The sequence below is a fragment of the Lichenostomus cassidix genome, chromosome 2 (assembly GCF_008360975.1).
Source record: "Lichenostomus cassidix isolate B80296 chromosome 2, HeHo_3.0, whole genome shotgun sequence".
NCBI lineage: Eukaryota > Metazoa > Chordata > Aves > Passeriformes > Meliphagidae > Lichenostomus > Lichenostomus cassidix.
Window position 1 is genome coordinate 122,826,428 of NC_139482.1, and position 18,098 is coordinate 122,844,525.

The window sequence follows — 18,098 nt, forward strand, 5'->3', positions numbered from 1 at the left end:
AGTTTGACATGACCAAGGTTAGGTCTGGGGACACTAAAACAGGTACTAAAATGCAGAAACATTCTGTATAAAACAATTGTGTAGGATATCTGTTTGTCCTTGCAGGAGGCAAAAATAGTCTGAGCAGCTCTTTTACTGAAACAGTTTAGGAAATCCCTTGCAATGGTCCCTCTTCTTGTTGCATCTTTGGAATGAAACATGTTAAAATGAATTTGTGCATGTTTTACAGGTAGCAACAGCAGAGCCTTCAACACCAATAGGCTTTTTTCATGTAAGACATAAAACATTTGACATGGAATGTACTATTAACGCCAGACCAAGGGGGGAGAAGCATCCAAGGACTGATTTCCATTTCAAACTGCATTCTGGCACTTTGTACTCCAGCACCATTGGTGGATCAATATTTAATGCCCGGAGATTCTGGCTCTGCAGGAGTCATGTCAGGGGACCTCTCGAGCCAATCTGCTTGGGTAGAGGAGTGATAATTATTCATGGGCTCCTGCCTCTTGCTCCTTCTCTTGCACAGCCCCACTCTGCTGACTCAGTGCCTTATTCAGTCTTCTCTCCCTCTCTCCACTGCTGTAGCTGGACCTCTTTGCCTTCACCGCCTCTGAGAGCTGCACATCCCAGCATGGCTAAAACAGCAATGGGTAAGAAAATGCCTCTCTTTTCCTTCAGCCAGCATTACGGCTGCTGTCTCCTAGGTTTGCTACCTACCCTAGGTGCTCTTCTTGCCGTACAAAAAGTTTAAAGAGGGGGGAAAAATCGTGAAAACGCTGAACATATTTTTAATTTCATTGATCACAGAAAAAAAGGGAGGGTGGGTGGGATGCGGGGCTCTGTTAGCATCCTAACCGGAGATCGGATTAATTATATACCGGTGGGTGAGGTCGATACATGAGCACAGAATAATTTTGAAATGGCCTTTATTATTTTAAAGAGGAATAGATATTTTATTTTTATATATACGTATTATATATATGTGTAATATATAGAGAGATTTTTTTTTTTAATATGTGTGTATGTACATATAAAACAAAGAAAGAAAATTAAAACAAAAACGAAAGGTAAAGTTATCCCTGTTGTCAATGTGCCTCCACCCGTCCCCGCCGGCCGGAGTCAGCGCTCCCCTCTGCCTCTCAAACCGCGTGGGGAGAAGAAAAGAGGCACCGGGGAGAGGCACCGCCGCCCGAAAGGGGCACGGCGGCGGTCGGAGAGCTGCGGGCGGGGCCGGGCCGGGCCGGCAGGGTCCCGCGGTGCCGGGCAGGGGGGGCTGCGGCGGGGCGGACCCCGGCAGGCACGCACTGCGGCCGGCCGCGCCCAGCCCAGCCCAGCCCAGCCCAGCCCAGCCCGGCGCGGCGCGGTGCTGCGGGAGGGGGGCGAGAAGAAGCCGCCGCTCGGCGCTGCCCCGGCGCTGCCCGCACCTGCAGTCTGCCGGGGGGGGCCGGGGGTGCGGCTGAAGTAGGTCACTGCATCACGGAGAGCTGGTGTGTGCTAGCAGTGCCCGCCCTGCTCCCTCTCCCCGGGGGGTAGCCGGCGGGGCTGTTGTTACCTTGCTTTTTCCAGCGGCAGGGAGAGCATCCTCCCCCTCCCCAGGAGCCGCGCCCTGCCGCCGCGCCGCGCCGCCCCCGCCCGCCCCGCCGGGCCCGGAACGGCCGGGGCGCGGCTCCTCCGCCCTCGCCGCCAGCCCCGCTCCCGGGGGGCTCCCGGCTGCTGGGGAGCGCCGTGCCGTCGGGTCCCTGTCGGTGCTGCTGATCCTGGCAGGAGCGAAGGGCGGTAGCCTGGCACCGGCCCCTTTGTTCGAGGGACGCTGCTGGGGAGGGTGGGCGAAAAAATCCCAGTGAGGGTGTGGACTGAGAGGGAGAACAGTCGTGGGGTCGGGCTGCTGAAAGTATCCAGACCCTAACGCTCCTTGGGGTTGTTTTTTGTTGGTTTTTTTCGGGTTTTTTTTAAGGGGAATGAGGCTGGTCCTGCGTTTGACGCATTCAAATTCAAGTTTTCACAATCATTCACCATTAATGTCATGCACACGCAAATCCCACAAAATAAGGATGAAGCTCCCCTAACACAATTACTGTCCTTCCCAAGAGTCAAATCCTGTTCAAATTTCCATTTGTGCAGATTCTTGTTACCACTCTTCATCACACAGCGAGAAGTTACACCAAACCGTCCTAGCACCGGCTGAAACTGATGCATTACAGCAATGCATTTATCTGAATGCTGGTGTTCTGCTCCCAAGGAACAATCGGTGGGGATTGAAAGCGTTCTAACCCGGCTGTGGCACCCCTAGGAACAAGGCATGAGACAGCTGTAGATGCAAATAGAGGAGGGAAGGGAAGCGAGGGCTGTGGGAGCCTGGCCAGCCCTGCAGTGCCGAGCACGCCGTCCCCTCCCCACTGCAGCAATCCCGTAATCAGTATTGATAATTTGTAGTCGGTCGGGGACTTGTCGCTGCAGAAGGCCTGCTAGGAATTCTGTCACAAGGGAAAGAAGGGCTCCTCAGCCTGGTGTTAATGATCCTACACCACACAAATATAAAGATTTCTGCAGGAAGAGGGATGCCAGGAATCTTTAGGTTTACCCAGAGACAGAGGGACTGTGTGACGCCAATTTGTCTATTAATCCTGGGTTAATGAGCCACCTATACCAGCAATAAAAAGCTGTGCAGCTACCTAGTTCAAGTTTCTAAAAATACTAATTACAACAACATTTGATTAAAAAATTAAAGCTATTTTATTAAAAGCATCTTCCATCTTTAAACTGACAAAGCTTAAAGGATTCTCTTCACCATTTCTTTAAACTATATTCTTCTTCGTTATAGTTATTAATAGACAAAATCTGGATCTAGACCACCTATTAGAATAAACTACTTTATTTCGAGGGTTAGTACAAGGCAACAAATTTTATTTTCATGTGGAAAAACAGGTGAATTCTCAGTGATACACGTTTCCAGTTAGGGCTAAATGAGCTACATTTGTTCTGTACTCAAACTTCAGCCAGTAGAACACTGAAAGAACGACAGAGTGCCTGATTTTTCCTCTTGTTGAGCCCCATGTTTTGAAAAGTGGTAATAAAGGCTAGGTCCTTCTACCACTGGAGCCAGCAAAATATTTCTAATCAGCTTAACCCAGCCCACTATTATGTTTCTGGCCCTAGTCCAGCAAGGCACTTAAGCAGGTGTCTGAGCATGTGAATAGTCCTACTGGCTTTGGACAGAACTCTTCACATAACTCAGGATAGGCAGATACTGAATACCTTGAATAAGCCTATGTTTATATTCTGCCATAGAAAGCAAAATTAAGCCTCATTTTCTACTAGGTTGTGTAAAATAAAAGGTTTTCAAGGAAAGCTCCTTTTACTTGCATAGGAATTTCAACAGCTGCAAGAATTTCTGGAGATCATTATGCTCTGAATACCCCCTAGATTCTTCTTTCCGTTTAGTTTACATAGTATATGAATGATGCATGTCACACACACATCTTCTTTGGGGGTTTCAAGTGTGTCTTATTTTGAAATTCCATGTAGCACAACTGTACAGAAATTCTGGGGGCTTTTAAACTTCATCCTCCCCCTGACACCATCTTCCACAGGAAATCTGTATTGGATAGAGGGACTCCTTCATAGCTTAAGCTCCCAAGCAAACAGGGTGTGTGTTACATAAATCAGGGCCTTTGCAGGTAGGACCACTACAGACCAATCAGGCCACATATCTGGTTTGATAAACTTGCTTAGGGTAGGTATATGGATGGGAGTGTGAGGCAGTCTGTGATGCCACTGGAACTAAAAAGGTGCTTGAAACCATTATTTCATTGTTTCATTGTGGTGTTTTATTTATAGAATATTTATTATTCAAACGTCTGCAGACAATCGTACAGAACATCTAAGTCCTGCAAGTTGTTTGACAGAAATATATGGCACATGTGTTAACAGTGTGCAAAGGAAGTATTTTAATTTCAACTCCTTCTGAGATAGTCAGAACCACTGTGAGGTGATAAATGGGTGGGATTATGAGGATACAGGAATTCAGGCAGCCCCATGCTGCCTCTTTTGCATAGCTCAGTAAGACTGACTAAACTATTGTAGAAGTGCTTTAGAGTTGAGCTTCTACCTTGTCATTTGCATTTTAGTTAAAATCACAGGCCTCAAATCTCAGCTGGATGGATGCAAGGCCACTGCTAAGTTTTTCAATTAATGGAGTACTACATAATTGTTTTATCTGCTATGTAAAAATACATACTAGGTCATAAATAAATGTATGGCTGTTGAGTTTAACTGGTTCAATTAGTGTAATAAGTAGGCTTTTTTTACTTTAAAGGGGTAAGCATTCTGCCTCTGATCTGCCACTACACTTAAACAATTGCTTGGACTTCAAAAATTGCACTTGAGTAGTCATTTCGATATCAATGGCAATGACAAGCTTCAAGTTAAACAACATATGGCTAAACGCCAGGCTAAATTTGGACCGAACACACTTCCTTCCATATTACTCAGCTTCTAGCTGAAGGTTTTAACCTTCCTTTTTTATAAATAAATCAATGCACATCAGCTCTGAATTATTTTCAACTGTCAGAAAATGACATATCTTCATAGATAAATAGGAAATTAAGAGAAGAATTAATATAGGCAAGAATCAGAAAATACTGTTTCATAATGTTAGCAGAAATGTGATTTGACTGAGATATCACTATTCCAAATTTTTACGAGATCTAGCAGAAGAAATCACAGCATCACAGGGACACACAAGGATCATTGAGTCTAACTCCTGGCCCTGTGCATGACCATCCCCAAGAGTCACACCATGTGCCCGAGAGCACTGTCCAAACATTTCTTGAATTCTGTCAGGGCTTGCTGCTGTGACCACTTCCTTGGGCATTTGTTCCAGTGCCCAACCACCCTCTGGGTGAAAAAACCTTTTCCTGATATCATTTTGATACAATAATGAAAATGAAGTGATAACATTTCAGTTTATTTTTTCTGAGATAATATAAAATTGTTGTCAAGTACAAATCACTAAAGAACTGAGGTTGACTCCTATTCACCTATTCACATTCTTTTCCTGATTTTTAAAGACTAGGTTACTCTTCCTGCTATTGAGAACTAATTTTAAAAACAGTTCATATGGCTAAGTATTTCTATTGCCTCATAGCAGTTTTTTCTTACCCTGTGAGGTGTACAGGCAGGAGGATGGAACATCATCTATTCCATTTTCCTATAGAAGATATCCCATAACAGACTGAGGAAATAAAAATAAAATTCAGCAGCTTGAACACTTCCAAAATGTTCTCTCACCTCCACCTCCATCACCATCACCTCTTTGTCCCAACATAAGCTCTAGTTAGACTAAAGACTTCCATGTTTAATAATGTATTCCTGTAATGCCTTCACATTGATTTTGTGAATTTGAATTTTCTTTAATTTATTATTTAAGCCTTGAATTTTTTATTTTCATTGGTATTTGTACTACAATAGTCCATTTATCTAGATCACATTTTGCACACTTATTTTTTATTATATATATTGTGTAATCTAACTTACAGTTAGATTTATCTCAGGTGACATTTACATTCATCTCTTTAGAAAAGAATTCTCCATTTTCAAATTAATAGCATTAATAAAAAAACCCCCACCTCATTACAGAAGAGAGACAGGGCACTCACATCCAGCAATATATTTACACAGTGTTTTAGCCTTCAAAGACTGTACAATATTAACTAATTAATTCTCCTAATTGCTTGCAGTGAGAAGTCAGCATTATTTTGTAGTCTAAAACACAGAGATCAGAAGGTTCCCATGACAGATCGATCTGGGCAATACTTGACCTGTGCAGCATTTTCATGTAGGTCTGATTTAACTACCTTATTAATTCACAGTCAAAGGAAACACAGAGATGCTCAGCACTCCTGAAAAATAACAAGCCCTAGGAGTCTTAAAGTAGGAATCCAAAAATGGTGTCACACCACATAATTGATATAGTTGGAAAATAAACTCACTAAAAACTTTGCCAAAACTGATACAGCAAAAAATCTGAACATCAGGGACTGGAGATGGCATCTGGCCCTGTGACCAGTGAGCAACACCACCACTGGAAATGAAGTCCTCTAGCAAGTCCTCTCACAGGCTGGAGAGAGAGAGTGCAAATTTGCCTTTTAATTTAGGTTATCAGGCTTCAAAACCCTTTATCCTGGCACTCTGAGTAGTTCTGCCCAAGAGGAGGAGCAAATGTTACAGCATGAAGCACCAGCGTTTGCTTGCCTCTGCAGTAACTACCTTCAAAAAATCTGCTGTCGGTTCTCCTTACAAGTCACCTTTAGAAACAAAAACTCTTGCCATCCTCAGGTGCAGAGAACATGTCTTCTTCAGCAGTATCCATAAAACGGATGATAGATGAACCAGGTTTGCAAATGAGTCTTGCCTCACTGGAGCCAATGGAGTACAGCATTGGCCTCAGCACAATCAGCTGGCCTTTAGCCCATGGGGACACAGAGGCTGGCAGCTGATTTGGAGGAAGGACTGCTATTCACAATTTTTTCTAGGCTACACACAATTCTCACACTATTGTATGGATATAGTCTAAGGTGTTGTTGGTTTTCTTTCAGTTTCTGTCAGTTTAAAAGTACTGTTACGCCACTTGGAAGTGTGAGTCCCCACAGTGAATGTCAGCCAGCAATTCTACCTGGGACTTATATCTCAATCCTGCAAGTTGCTGGGTACCCATGACTGCAGTTCAGACAGTACCTATTCCTCTGGTTGCTCAGCACTTTTCAGAAACAGACAAAAATCACTTTGGAAACCTCAATCCACATGGATCTGCATCCTGAGTAAAAAAAACGGACTGATGCAGAAATGCTGGCTCCTGGGAACTAAATTCTTACAACATTGTGTGTCTGAGAAATACCAGCATACAAAGCTGATCCAAAATTATTTCATTTTCTCTTCCACTTACGTTTTTCTTTTTCCTGTCTGCTAATACATAATTTAACTAATTAAGTGAATTTAAGCTATTTCTGCCAGGATGTACAGTTAAACTAGTGCACAGCATCTGCACAAAACATTAGGCTTTGCTGAATGTATTTAGAATTATTTTTTTAAAGTATAGCTGTCAAATCCAAGTAGTTCATAAATAAGTTATGCTTTGTGCATTCATGCTAATCCACAAAATCTATCTCTGTTTTGGCAGTTATTGTGTGGAGAAGTTGTGATCCTTCACACACGATCATAAAACAGGATTGATTGTTAGGAATTTTTCACCAATTTGGCCCCAAGCAGGTGGTTTGGTTTAGAGAGATGACTGAGGATGGGGTTAGTAAAGCTCTAAGGCAGCTGTGGTGAGAGACAAGCCTGACTGTAGCTGCACAGCACATGGAGAGAGGTCAGCACCCCTGGCTGTGGTCAAGGTCTGCCCAGAGTGAATGTACTCATAATTCAGTGACCCAGAGAAAAATGCAGGGAGGAAAGGTGAGACTTCAGCTGTATCTTGGGCACTTCACCCACAGCCACAGAGAAGCCCTGTTTGGTCTCTTCCATTGCTGTGGGAGGAGAAAAAGAGGTGGCAATGGATGCACTCTTGCCTCTGAACCAAACATTTGATGGTTGGCCTCCAAATGCACTGCTGGGATGTGGTAGCCTTTGTCCCTGTGTGTCCTCCCTCCCCACAGAATACCAGAGCCACTGAGCTCTGTCTTCTTTCCACTCTCCCATGGGAAGAGCACCATGCTAGAGAGAGGACAAGAGAGCACACAGAGGGTAGGATGAGCTACACCTAGGAACTGGGGATCCCCTGAGCACTGCTAGATTTTGCTTGATATGGCAAAACAGAAACAGCCGAGGGAGCAGAAAATAGAAGTTGAGTTTCTTTCTGTGGCAGTTAGGACCTCTTGGCTTGAATTTCCTCATTCTGAGAGTTTGATCCCAGCTCTGGAACTTCCCAGCCAAAGGTGTCACTGTAGACAGTTGTTCCAAAGGGAAAGAGTAAGACAGCCACCAGTGTTTCTCCTCAGCTGTGTTTTAACAGAAAACTGTGGCTGCTCCTCTGTTTCTGAAGAGCCCTGTGCTACCTATGTGTGCCACATGCTCCCAGGAAACAGGCCAGACGGATTTCCTCAGAGGACTGTGTGTGAGCTGGAAGAATATGCAATTCCCAATGTTGGGGGATTAAACATTTCAAGTCTGAGGCATCCTTGCTTGTCCAAAATCTAGCACCCTTCAATGCACACCAATTTAAAGAGCACAAGTTGTGGTTTTTCTGCATTTTCGTTACCTCTCCGCATCTGTGCAGGAATTTCTAGTATCCAAATTTTTTATTTAGCTTGAGTTTTTCTTAAGCATCATTTTGGACACCTAGATTCTTTACTGGATTTGTAGGTTAATCATTTTATGACCTGGCTTTCTCCTCGTTAAGATGGGGATAATCTTGGGTACTTACCTCAGAGAGGGGATGTGAGGTTATGTTACCTACTCTATGTAAATGTGTAACTATGCTCTGATGCTATAGAAGTTGCCAAAACCCATACTGATCAGATTAGGAAACAGAGCAACTTACCCACTAAAGCTGCATTAGCATGCTGTGCTATTGAGGTAGTTTTTATAATCCTTAGGGAATTTCTTAGGTAAAGAAAAATAATGATGTGTCTATTTTATACTGCTGATGGGCATAGAGTTCTGCAAATTGAGAATTTACCCTAAGCTAAGGTATACCCTACCTGAAGCTACTTGAAGTACCTTTTAATGCTTAATGTTTTTACATTTAAATATATTCACTACTCACTAAGTAGCTATAACTTTTGATCTTGATGCTATTTTTGATCCTTTCAAAATTACTGAAAACACAAATTGTCCTTTTGGCTAAAGACTTCTAATATATATACAAGTTCAAATTTATCCTCTGGTTTCCACTAGGATGACTCTTGATGTCATTTCATTGGCAGAGCTCCCTGGAGTGACTAATATTATCACAGTTTTTTTTCTTTTTCAAAAGAAGAGAGAGACCACAGCCATGTCAAAGATGCACAAAAAATTTTTAACAACATTGCCCTATGGAAGTGTAGCAAAAATTACATTTTTTGGTTTACTAGTATTTTTGTACTACAGATCCTCCAGTTGCCTGAATGGAAATGTAAGAAATGTTGCAGGTACCTAGGAAATCTTTTAACTTAAAACAAATGCATGAACCAATCTCTATAATTTTTCAAAGACAGTTTTGGAACTCATTTTATTAGTCCATTAACTATTTTGATATATTTGTTGCTTACTTCATTCATGTGAAAAGAAAGAGCAACTAATGTCACTCAAGTTGTGTTTATGTCACTTGAATATACATTCTTTGTCTCCAGGTACCAGGATTTATTCAATTTTATGTATACATAATACAAAAAGCTATTTCTGAGTTAATATCTTTTCTATATGCTTAGATATTTTTTATGCTGTTGAGACTGCAGTTAGAGAGGTTTCAATATGATATGCTGTTGGTAGGAATGCAAACTGATTCCTGATTTAAAAACCTAAATGTTTAATATTTATCAACTAACCACTTGTTCTCAAGGCAAATAACTTCTTGCTGGGAAATGATGTTCTAAGCCTAAGTATCATCATTTTCCGTGTAAAATATCAATAATGACTTCTTAAGAAAAGTAATAGTAAGGCATTTATCTTAAGCTGCATTGATGATTCAAGCTACTCAGTTTTGAAATGCATTCACTTTTTTTGTTTTTTGCAGTGAAACATTAAGAAGGAAATGTCTTACTTAGAGAACCATACTGTGTTTGATTATCAGTGTAAAGTATTTCACCTTCATGTGAGAAGCCTGAAAAACAGGATTAAACATGACAGAGGTACTTTCAAGTCCTCTGCAAAATTGTAATTACCAGTTTGCATAGTTTCCCAGTGCTGTTCTAGCTCTGCTGACATCCTTGTTTCGGCACAAAGATGTGAACAGGTCTGTCAAGGATAAAAAATTGCAATAATAGGAACAAGTACTGAACCCATGCAGCAAAAGCAAGGGTTTAGACTAGCAAGTAGAAGTAATCTACAATATGAAGTTTGCAAAATTGTATTTAGTACATTTCTATGTAGTTATATAAATAGAATTTCCAAGATTAAAACAACACTAAGAAAAAGTATCCTGAAAGCAGAATATTATATCAGATGGACCATCCTGACCTGTGACTCTAATAATTTTATAGTCTTTCAATGTTATTTCCATATAGGGGAAAGTATGAGATAGCAGGTAGGAAGATTTCTATTAGAGATTGTTCTTGTGAACAATTTGCCATCCTAATCAGTTTCCCATCGACTCCATCCCGACCACCTACTGATTTTGAGGCTCAATCCATTTCCTTGGTACCCTTTCCCTGATTTTCTCAACCAAGTTTCATTATCCAGTCAGTCAAGAGTCACTCTCATTCTTGATCCAGTTTCAATCACTCTATTCCCCGACTAACTTTACCTGCTTGATTTTCCTTCTTTTTTTTTTTTTTTTTAATTTGGCTGCTCTTGGCAATTTCTTCCACGATGCAGATTCAACTCTCATTCCTTCACACTTCAGTGAGGCTGGAAGAGGAAGAATTGAGACCACAGGATAGTTGTTTCCTCTTTTTTTTCCAGTTTCCAGTGCTCCTCAGGTCCACAGCATCACTCTCAGCCTATGTGCAATCAGTCCTGTCCAGTACAAAGTGGCTTGAGAGAAACTGGCTGTTAAGCTTGGATTTGTATCTCTCAGACATGGCTGAAGCCTGAAATCCAATACTTCACTTGACTTACTCCACAACCAGGCCTGGACAGATTTTTCAAATGAAGAATGATTTCCTGGCACAAAGCACTAGAACCTTTCAAACAAATACAATAAGCACTTGTTTAGTTTACCATATGCATGTATTTTTTCCTAGTCATCTTCACAGAAATAGTGATATGTTCTTAGCTAAAAGCTTCTCCAAAATTCAGCAAGAGGCAGCCTTCCAGCCAAGAAAACTGTAGACCAAATTGTAGTTTCATAATGTGATGTTCAATGGAAGGACATATTTTCTAATGCCATGGAAGAAATAAAATGGCTCAAGATGTTAAACAGCAATGACTGACTGTGGTTGCATGTTTAAGGGGCTAAGATGTGCAAAGCCCAGGAACGCCAGTCTTGCTAGAATTAGACCCTAAACCAGTGGAAAATTATGGGTATGATAGACTCCTGTTGATTTACATCAGATGAACCTATTTTTCCCCCTTTATATCTCCAAAAATATCAGCTTGGGAGGAAACATCTCCTTTATAATTTTAAAAAATCATGTAAGAGCCAGCTACGCTAAAAAAAAAGGAGAATTTAATTATGCGGGAAAATAAACATTTTTTAATTCTGGAAAAATAACTTGATCATATAATGAAAGAGACAGAACAGGCTGTTATAAGTTGACATTTGGATATATCCAGCTCCTGCTACTTTTAGAGCATATTAAAAATTTGATGGACAATCCAGTTCTGGAAGTTTGATATGTCTGTTATAAAGGACAGGCTGAACAACAAAGAAGTTCTGATTTGCCATTAATGACAGATTGTTGATGCTGGAGCACAGTGCCCTGAAAATTTTGCTATTGCAAGATTCTTTTTTTTATTCTAAACGAGACAAGCACCCTTACACCAACAATCAGTGGAGCGTCTCTGCAGGGATCAGCTCCTCATGTGGTTAATTTAGTAGCAGAGCAGCATCTCTGAATTCATCAAGATTTTTTCTAAGTGGAGGCCAGTATTGCAGAAAAACAGAGAGACAGAGAGAGGAATGGATATCTGCAGAGAGAGATAGACTGACAGAGAAAATGTAGTCTAGAAATTTTCAGTAATATTTTGGGATAGGAAAAAACCCACTAAACTGAAAAACATTGTAAAAGTGGGAAGGAGAAGAGAAAGATAAAAAGGAGAGGTGGGTCAAGAAAGACTTAATTAGGAGCAATCACATTCCCAAAAGTCCATATAAATTGTTATAGCATAGACATTTATGCATTAATTTTACATCTTCAAAAATCAAACTGCTTCTATTATGCAAATCTGATCAAAACTACTTAAAGCACAGGTCACTTCACTGTGACCAGTGGTTCTTGTTCTACTTTTATTGTGGCATCAATCATAATAAAAGTATCCCACCATCAAATGTTCCCTCTCAGCCAATTTAATCAATTCTAAATAATATACTAATTTATTTGCACCATCAGCATGGTTTCCAAGAAGAGGCTGTCATTCCTTATCTTTCTCTTTTTTTTCTCATTAATTTTTTACATCTTCTGGTTAGGGTACTCAGTAATATTTATAATCTATGTCCAACCATGATAGATTTTAGCAATATGCCATTGAGAGGTATCATTATTTTCATTATGGAGGCAATCAAATGTTTGGATATATGCATAGAGTCATGGCAGGATACAACAGTAAAAGTAAAAATCTGATAACTAGTAGTAATGACTGCGCAGATTGTATAGGTAAAGATCACATTAAAAAGCCTGAAAGCCACAGAGTGACAGATGTGTGTCATCTGGAAGAGTTTGATTCTGTCATTTCATTAATCTTTCCTATTATAATCTCCCTTAACCCACCTCTTTGCCCAATAATCCCTCACCTTCCCAGTAGCCCTCCACAGGACCTTCCCCTGTCCCTCCCTGTCCCTCTTAAATTGGGGGACCCAAGACTGGATGTTACACCTCAGGTGCAGCTCCACAGCACAAAACATCTTCAGTCAAGGGTGAATCCAAATCCTCCTGCTGATTCACACTTCCGCTTCCTTTCTCTGTCTTCCAAACCTGGATCATTTAAGAGAAAGATTGATGAACTAACAAAAAACAAACAAGCAAATAAAAAACCAAAAAAAAAAAAAAGCACACACCACCAAACTATTCCTTGTGAGACTTTTGGAGCCAACATACACATGTTGAATTTATTTCTGAATTTTTTTTTTTTTAAAGCTGATTTCCCCAGTATCCATTCCTATTTTGGTTCTTACACTTCATCCTTCAGCATTGACAGTTATGGGTTTAGGACCCATTGTCAAAAACCTCACTTGGGCATGTGTACCTATTTTGGACTGTGGAGAAGACTAACAGAAAATTATCCTATGTCTTTCAATGGTGCGAAAATAGATTTTCACACTAGCCCCAGTTTCTAGATTTGGTGACCTGCCAAAAAATACTTCCCCTCGTCATTCTGCTGCCCACTTGTTAGCAGATAACACCAAGTGAAAATATGAGTTTTACAGAATCTGCTTTGTATCAATATGGTTGATGAGGGAGTTGCTGTCATTTTTGCTTACTCTGTGCAGTGCTTTCAAAGTCCTTCAAAACCTAAAGATATTATTTTTGAATCAAAGGATTTCTCCAAAGATAAATATGCTTTTGATAGGCTTCCTACATAGGAAGGCTATCTTAAATTAGGGACCACATTTCTTTAAACCCAAAGATTTAGTCCTTTGTAATATCTTGTAATTAAATACAGCCCCTTGCTCCCACATATATCCCATTGAGCAGACTTAAAATTGTATAAAAACATTTACATTTATATAGTCTTCGTTATGAAAAAAGGGAATTAAGTCATACAGTATAAAGCATCAGAGTAATACAGTTTCCATTATCACATCTCCTTGTGTTTAAAGCAAAATCCTCCATAATTATGAGTTATGTTGACAGACAGACTCTAATATCAAACAATTTTATATGGAAACTCAGAAGTTATTTACTAGGAGCTTGTTTTGTTCTGGCATTCAAATTTAAAATACTATTGTTAATTAACACAATTATAATGTGTGTGGCATTGTATTATTGCAAGGATAGGAATTCTTCCTTTGTAAGTAATCTACTTACATATGTCATTTGCAATAGTGTACAGAAAGCAAACTAATGCCTTTATTTAAACTGATAATACATTCTTATTTTAAAATGTGCCACAAAATTAAAATTCCATTCAAAACCCAGGAGTAAATTAGATTTTCCAGACTGCCTCCTTTCATTGTCTTTTGCATTTTGACATTTAGTCGGTAGTCATGGCAGCCAGTAAGAATGATTGTGTAGCATAAAGATCCACTTACACATATTTGGCTTTGGGTTAAGTACATTAAACATATGGGAATTGCACAAAATCAACCAATAAACCTACACAAATAAAGCTGTATATATGTATGTGTATATATACATATACACACATATATACTTTTTTATGTATACACATATATATAAACTAACTAATGAGTGATTCTATGTGTTTGATATTCAGACCCTATAAAATGGGTTTGCTAGTCTTTATTAAATTATTAGTTTTGAGGGATAATATCTATGGCCCTCACAACAGCATATTTTCTCTTAAATGGATTCTCCTGATATTTATGGTGTGAAAATAATTGCAATAGGTTTTGCACTCAGTGTGATGACTCAACAAACAAGGAATGCATTTAATTACTGGAATGCAAAGATTGAGAGTCCAACCCTACAAGAAATCATTATTGCCTCTATATCATATCACGCAAACGCAAATTTCTACTTAGCTGATTGCCCTGTTTCTTTTTTTTACTTTTCTTTTTTGTTTTGTCTAGATAAAAAAAAGCGGGGGGGAAACACATTGCAATTTATTTTGCTTCTTGTTTTCTGAGCTTCACGTTACCTCTAACAAATATTTTGGCCTTCACCTGTTCAAAGAACAATTTTGAAAATACTAGAAAACATTAAAGATATCTGCACTTGGGAATGGCATAAGTTAATGAAGGTTGTGTTTACAAACCCTATATGAGTAATAAGAATGTCATATTTTATATCAGATATACAGTTCTATTCAAACCATGTGCATATCTGAGCCAGAAAAATTGCAAGAAGCAGTGTGTCTGTTAGTGGAAACTATCACTGTAGCAATCCATCTCTCTTCCCTTGGTTGAGGTGCTCCACAGAAGTTGAATGATGAAAACAGAAAAAGTTGGATTCCTTCCCCCTTCTTTCTTAACTGCTTGCTTTTCCTGGATCGTTTTGGGCCATTCATTTCCCTGATGCTGGTTCAATGGCTTTCAAAACATGTGGGTAGTTCTGCTAAAATTTGCTTTCTGGAGAAGCTCAGTAAGAACAATTTGAGTGTAATCTCAGTATGGAGATGAGGGGAGGGATTTCATAATGTAATATCAGGTAGGAATCCAGAAAGGATCTGCTGTGTCCAGATGCAACGAAACAGTACCAGAACTCCTATTTCCATTGCCAAAACTGGCAATATGCAAGATTATGTCATTAGTCTCCAAGCATGATAAAAAAAGAGATGACATGGAATAAAGTTACGTTAGTGTCAAGCGTCAGTGGGGGATGCATGACCAGGAAGAGTTTGTCAAGCCTACATAAAGGGATAAGGGGGATGCAAATTTAAGTCAGTGGAAGCCTCTGAAGACATCACCAGGTAAAAGTGAATAAATGCCACTGTTCCAAACACACACGGCTGACAATGAGATTCAGATAAATGAAAGTAATACTGGCAGCCAGCTCTTTCACACCCTGCTCTAGTAACCCAGTCTTACTGTGCTGGAACAGAAGCTGTAGCATGATTCATACCTTGGGAAGATGCTGTTTGATCATAGTAGGCTGCATGACTAAACCATTGCTGTTCTATTTCATCATATTTGATTTGCATCCTCCCTCAAGGGGCTGTTTCACCAGCCAGCACCCGTATTGCCTGCAGCACTGGCAAAGAGGCAGCCTGTGCCAGCAGAGGTGTCACTTATACAGAATTCAGGAGAGCTCCGTTCCCCAAGAAGCTTTCCCACAGAACAGGTCTTTGACCTGAGGCAATTTTTTTCACTTCTGGGTCATTTTTCCCCAGCATCCCTTGCCTGTCTTTCTCACACCATAAGCTCTTTGGCATAGGGTGTTTGCATGTGACACATTTGTACAGAAAGTAGCGCAGATCTCAGCTGGGCCCCCGCATGCTCCCACAATGCGATGACGAGATGACCTTTAAGAGCAGACTGGGAGGTAGCAGCCATCCCTGATACCTAGTTCTGCGTGTTCAGCTGGGTTCTCTGCTTCAGGCACCAGAGGAGATTGGAATACTCAACACAAGGACTTGAAATTTCCCTTCCCACCAGTGCTCGGTTCAGCACAAAGCTGTAGACACACTGCTGCTGTGGTGGCTGAAGCCTGCTGTTGAGGAAAAGTGAGCTGCTTGCAGGCTTAGGGGCTTCCAATTTGTAACTCGGTTCCCCCCACCCCACCCTTAGAAAGACATTGAAGAAGTTCCAGCTCCTTTACAAGTCTTTTGCTGGTGCTTCAGCCACCAGCATGGCTCCAGAACCAAGACAAGCACCACAGCTTTGTACCCAGGACACAGCTCAGCTCAGGGAGCTCCTGAGCACCACATGTCCACTTCTGAGGGAAGGACCAGTAGTCTGGGATTGTCCTACTGCAGGGAAGTCCTGAAGCAAACTCCACCAGGCTTCTGTTATCGAAGGCTAGTACAGCTGATAGCCCCAGTTCCAGGAATGCTGAAACAAGATAACCTGTATACAGCAAGGCTGGAGTGGTTGTGTTGAGGAGAGTCTCTGAAAAGCCTTCTGCTTGCCTGGTCTTCAGATATGAGCATCAGGACTCCTGAAAACATTGCTTTTTAGCCTGCAAGGAGATTGAGATCCTGGTTCAGCGGTGTTTACCAGGATGGATCTTCAAAGCCATGTTAATGAAAACTTTGGAGTGAAATACCTGGCTTTTCAAGCCATTTTATATGTAACTTGTCTCAGAAGTATAAAAGAGTTTAATGGCTTTGTGTCCTGATGAAGGGCTATGTCACAACCCTTCAGGCATAAAATGTTAAGGAAATACATTACATATCGTGAGCATTAAATCATGGGAGATAAATCCACCCATTCAAAAACTTTGGAGCTCAAGGTTTTGTTTCTTAAATCATTAATATAAGACTTTAAGGGATAGATCAGGGTATAGGGGTTTTTCCTAAGAACAGGAAAATTAGTGATAGAATCAAACCCAGAATGATACATGAAGAATCCTTACTACTACTCTAACAGGAGTGCTAAGCTAAAAGTAAAACAGATTTTTCTGTAAGAGCCAAGCTTGCTACAATGCCAATCAAAAGAAACCATTTGCCTCATGTGCAAGCAGGTTCTCAAGCAGGTAAGGTGAGCCAAATAAGGAAGATTATTTCCTCCTGGTCTTGCTGTTGCAGTCTATTCACTTTCCTCATCCAGTCCACATTCAGGAAAATTACTTTGGTTCTCATCATCCCATTGCTGAATTTCCAGAGTCTTTTTTTGCTTCCAGTGAATACAGGAGATAGCAGATAGCAGAATGGTGGCCTTAGAAATTGTCAAACTTTTGGTGTTTGCATGACTTTCAGACTTACATGATAGTCAGAAACTATGTGTCTGTGGTGGCCTCTCATGAAGGTAGGTGTAAGTTCAACATCTTAAACATCAGCATCCTGCCAAATCATCTGAAGAACAGGGTTTGAACTTCTCTCTGCCCATAAATTAAACAGTTATGTTCAGTTAATCAGCAGGAAACAAGCCTGTCTTAGGACTACTGTAGCCTTTAAGTTCATTCCTCACTCTTCGTCCTTCCCATTGTTTTCAAAATCTGTTTTAGTAACTTCCATCCTTCCTACAGAGAAATGTCTATGGGAAGAAAACTGGGGGAAGGCAGATGGGATGTAAAGGTACAGAGGGAAATATGGGGAGGGGATGTCTTGTAAAGGCAAAGCAAGCTTTAAAAAGCTTTTCTTTTCCCCTCGTGAAGAAAAAAATCTCTGGAATTTCTGTTTTCACCTTGACTGAAGTTCTCTTAAGTTCAAATGAATTTCAGGGGGGCCAGAGTCATCTCTATTAGTACTGGCTCCTTTGCCTTCCCTCAGTCCCAGAGGACTTTTGGAACTGAACTGCCAAGGGCTTCCTCATGCTGACATGATTCATTGACTCTGCAAAGGGGTGGCTCAGAGAAGAGTGGTATGGAGCAGTTTTTGCAGAGCTGAAGAAGGAGCCAACACATGGCTTTCTTCCCATGTTTCCACCAGCATGCAGTGTGGTGAGGCTGTGGGGGCCCCGAGTGTACCAACAGGCTCTGAACAGACAGATCTGCTGTATTCCTTCCACACTAGGAGGAAAT

General features: G+C 40.8%; 1 protein-coding gene across 1 annotated transcript in view; it reads left to right on the plus strand.

Annotated features, from left to right (window-relative positions):
- The first annotated feature begins 438 nt into the window (after positions 1 to 438).
- The window catches only part of STMN2 (stathmin 2), a 37,390-nt gene continuing 19,730 nt past the window's right edge, over positions 439 to 18,098 (plus strand). Inside the window, exon 1 of the mRNA XM_085053082.1 lies at positions 439 to 650. Coding sequence (XP_084909208.1) covers positions 632 to 650 — 19 coding nt within the window. The 5' untranslated portion in view covers positions 439 to 631. The remainder of the gene's footprint in view (positions 651 to 18,098) is intronic.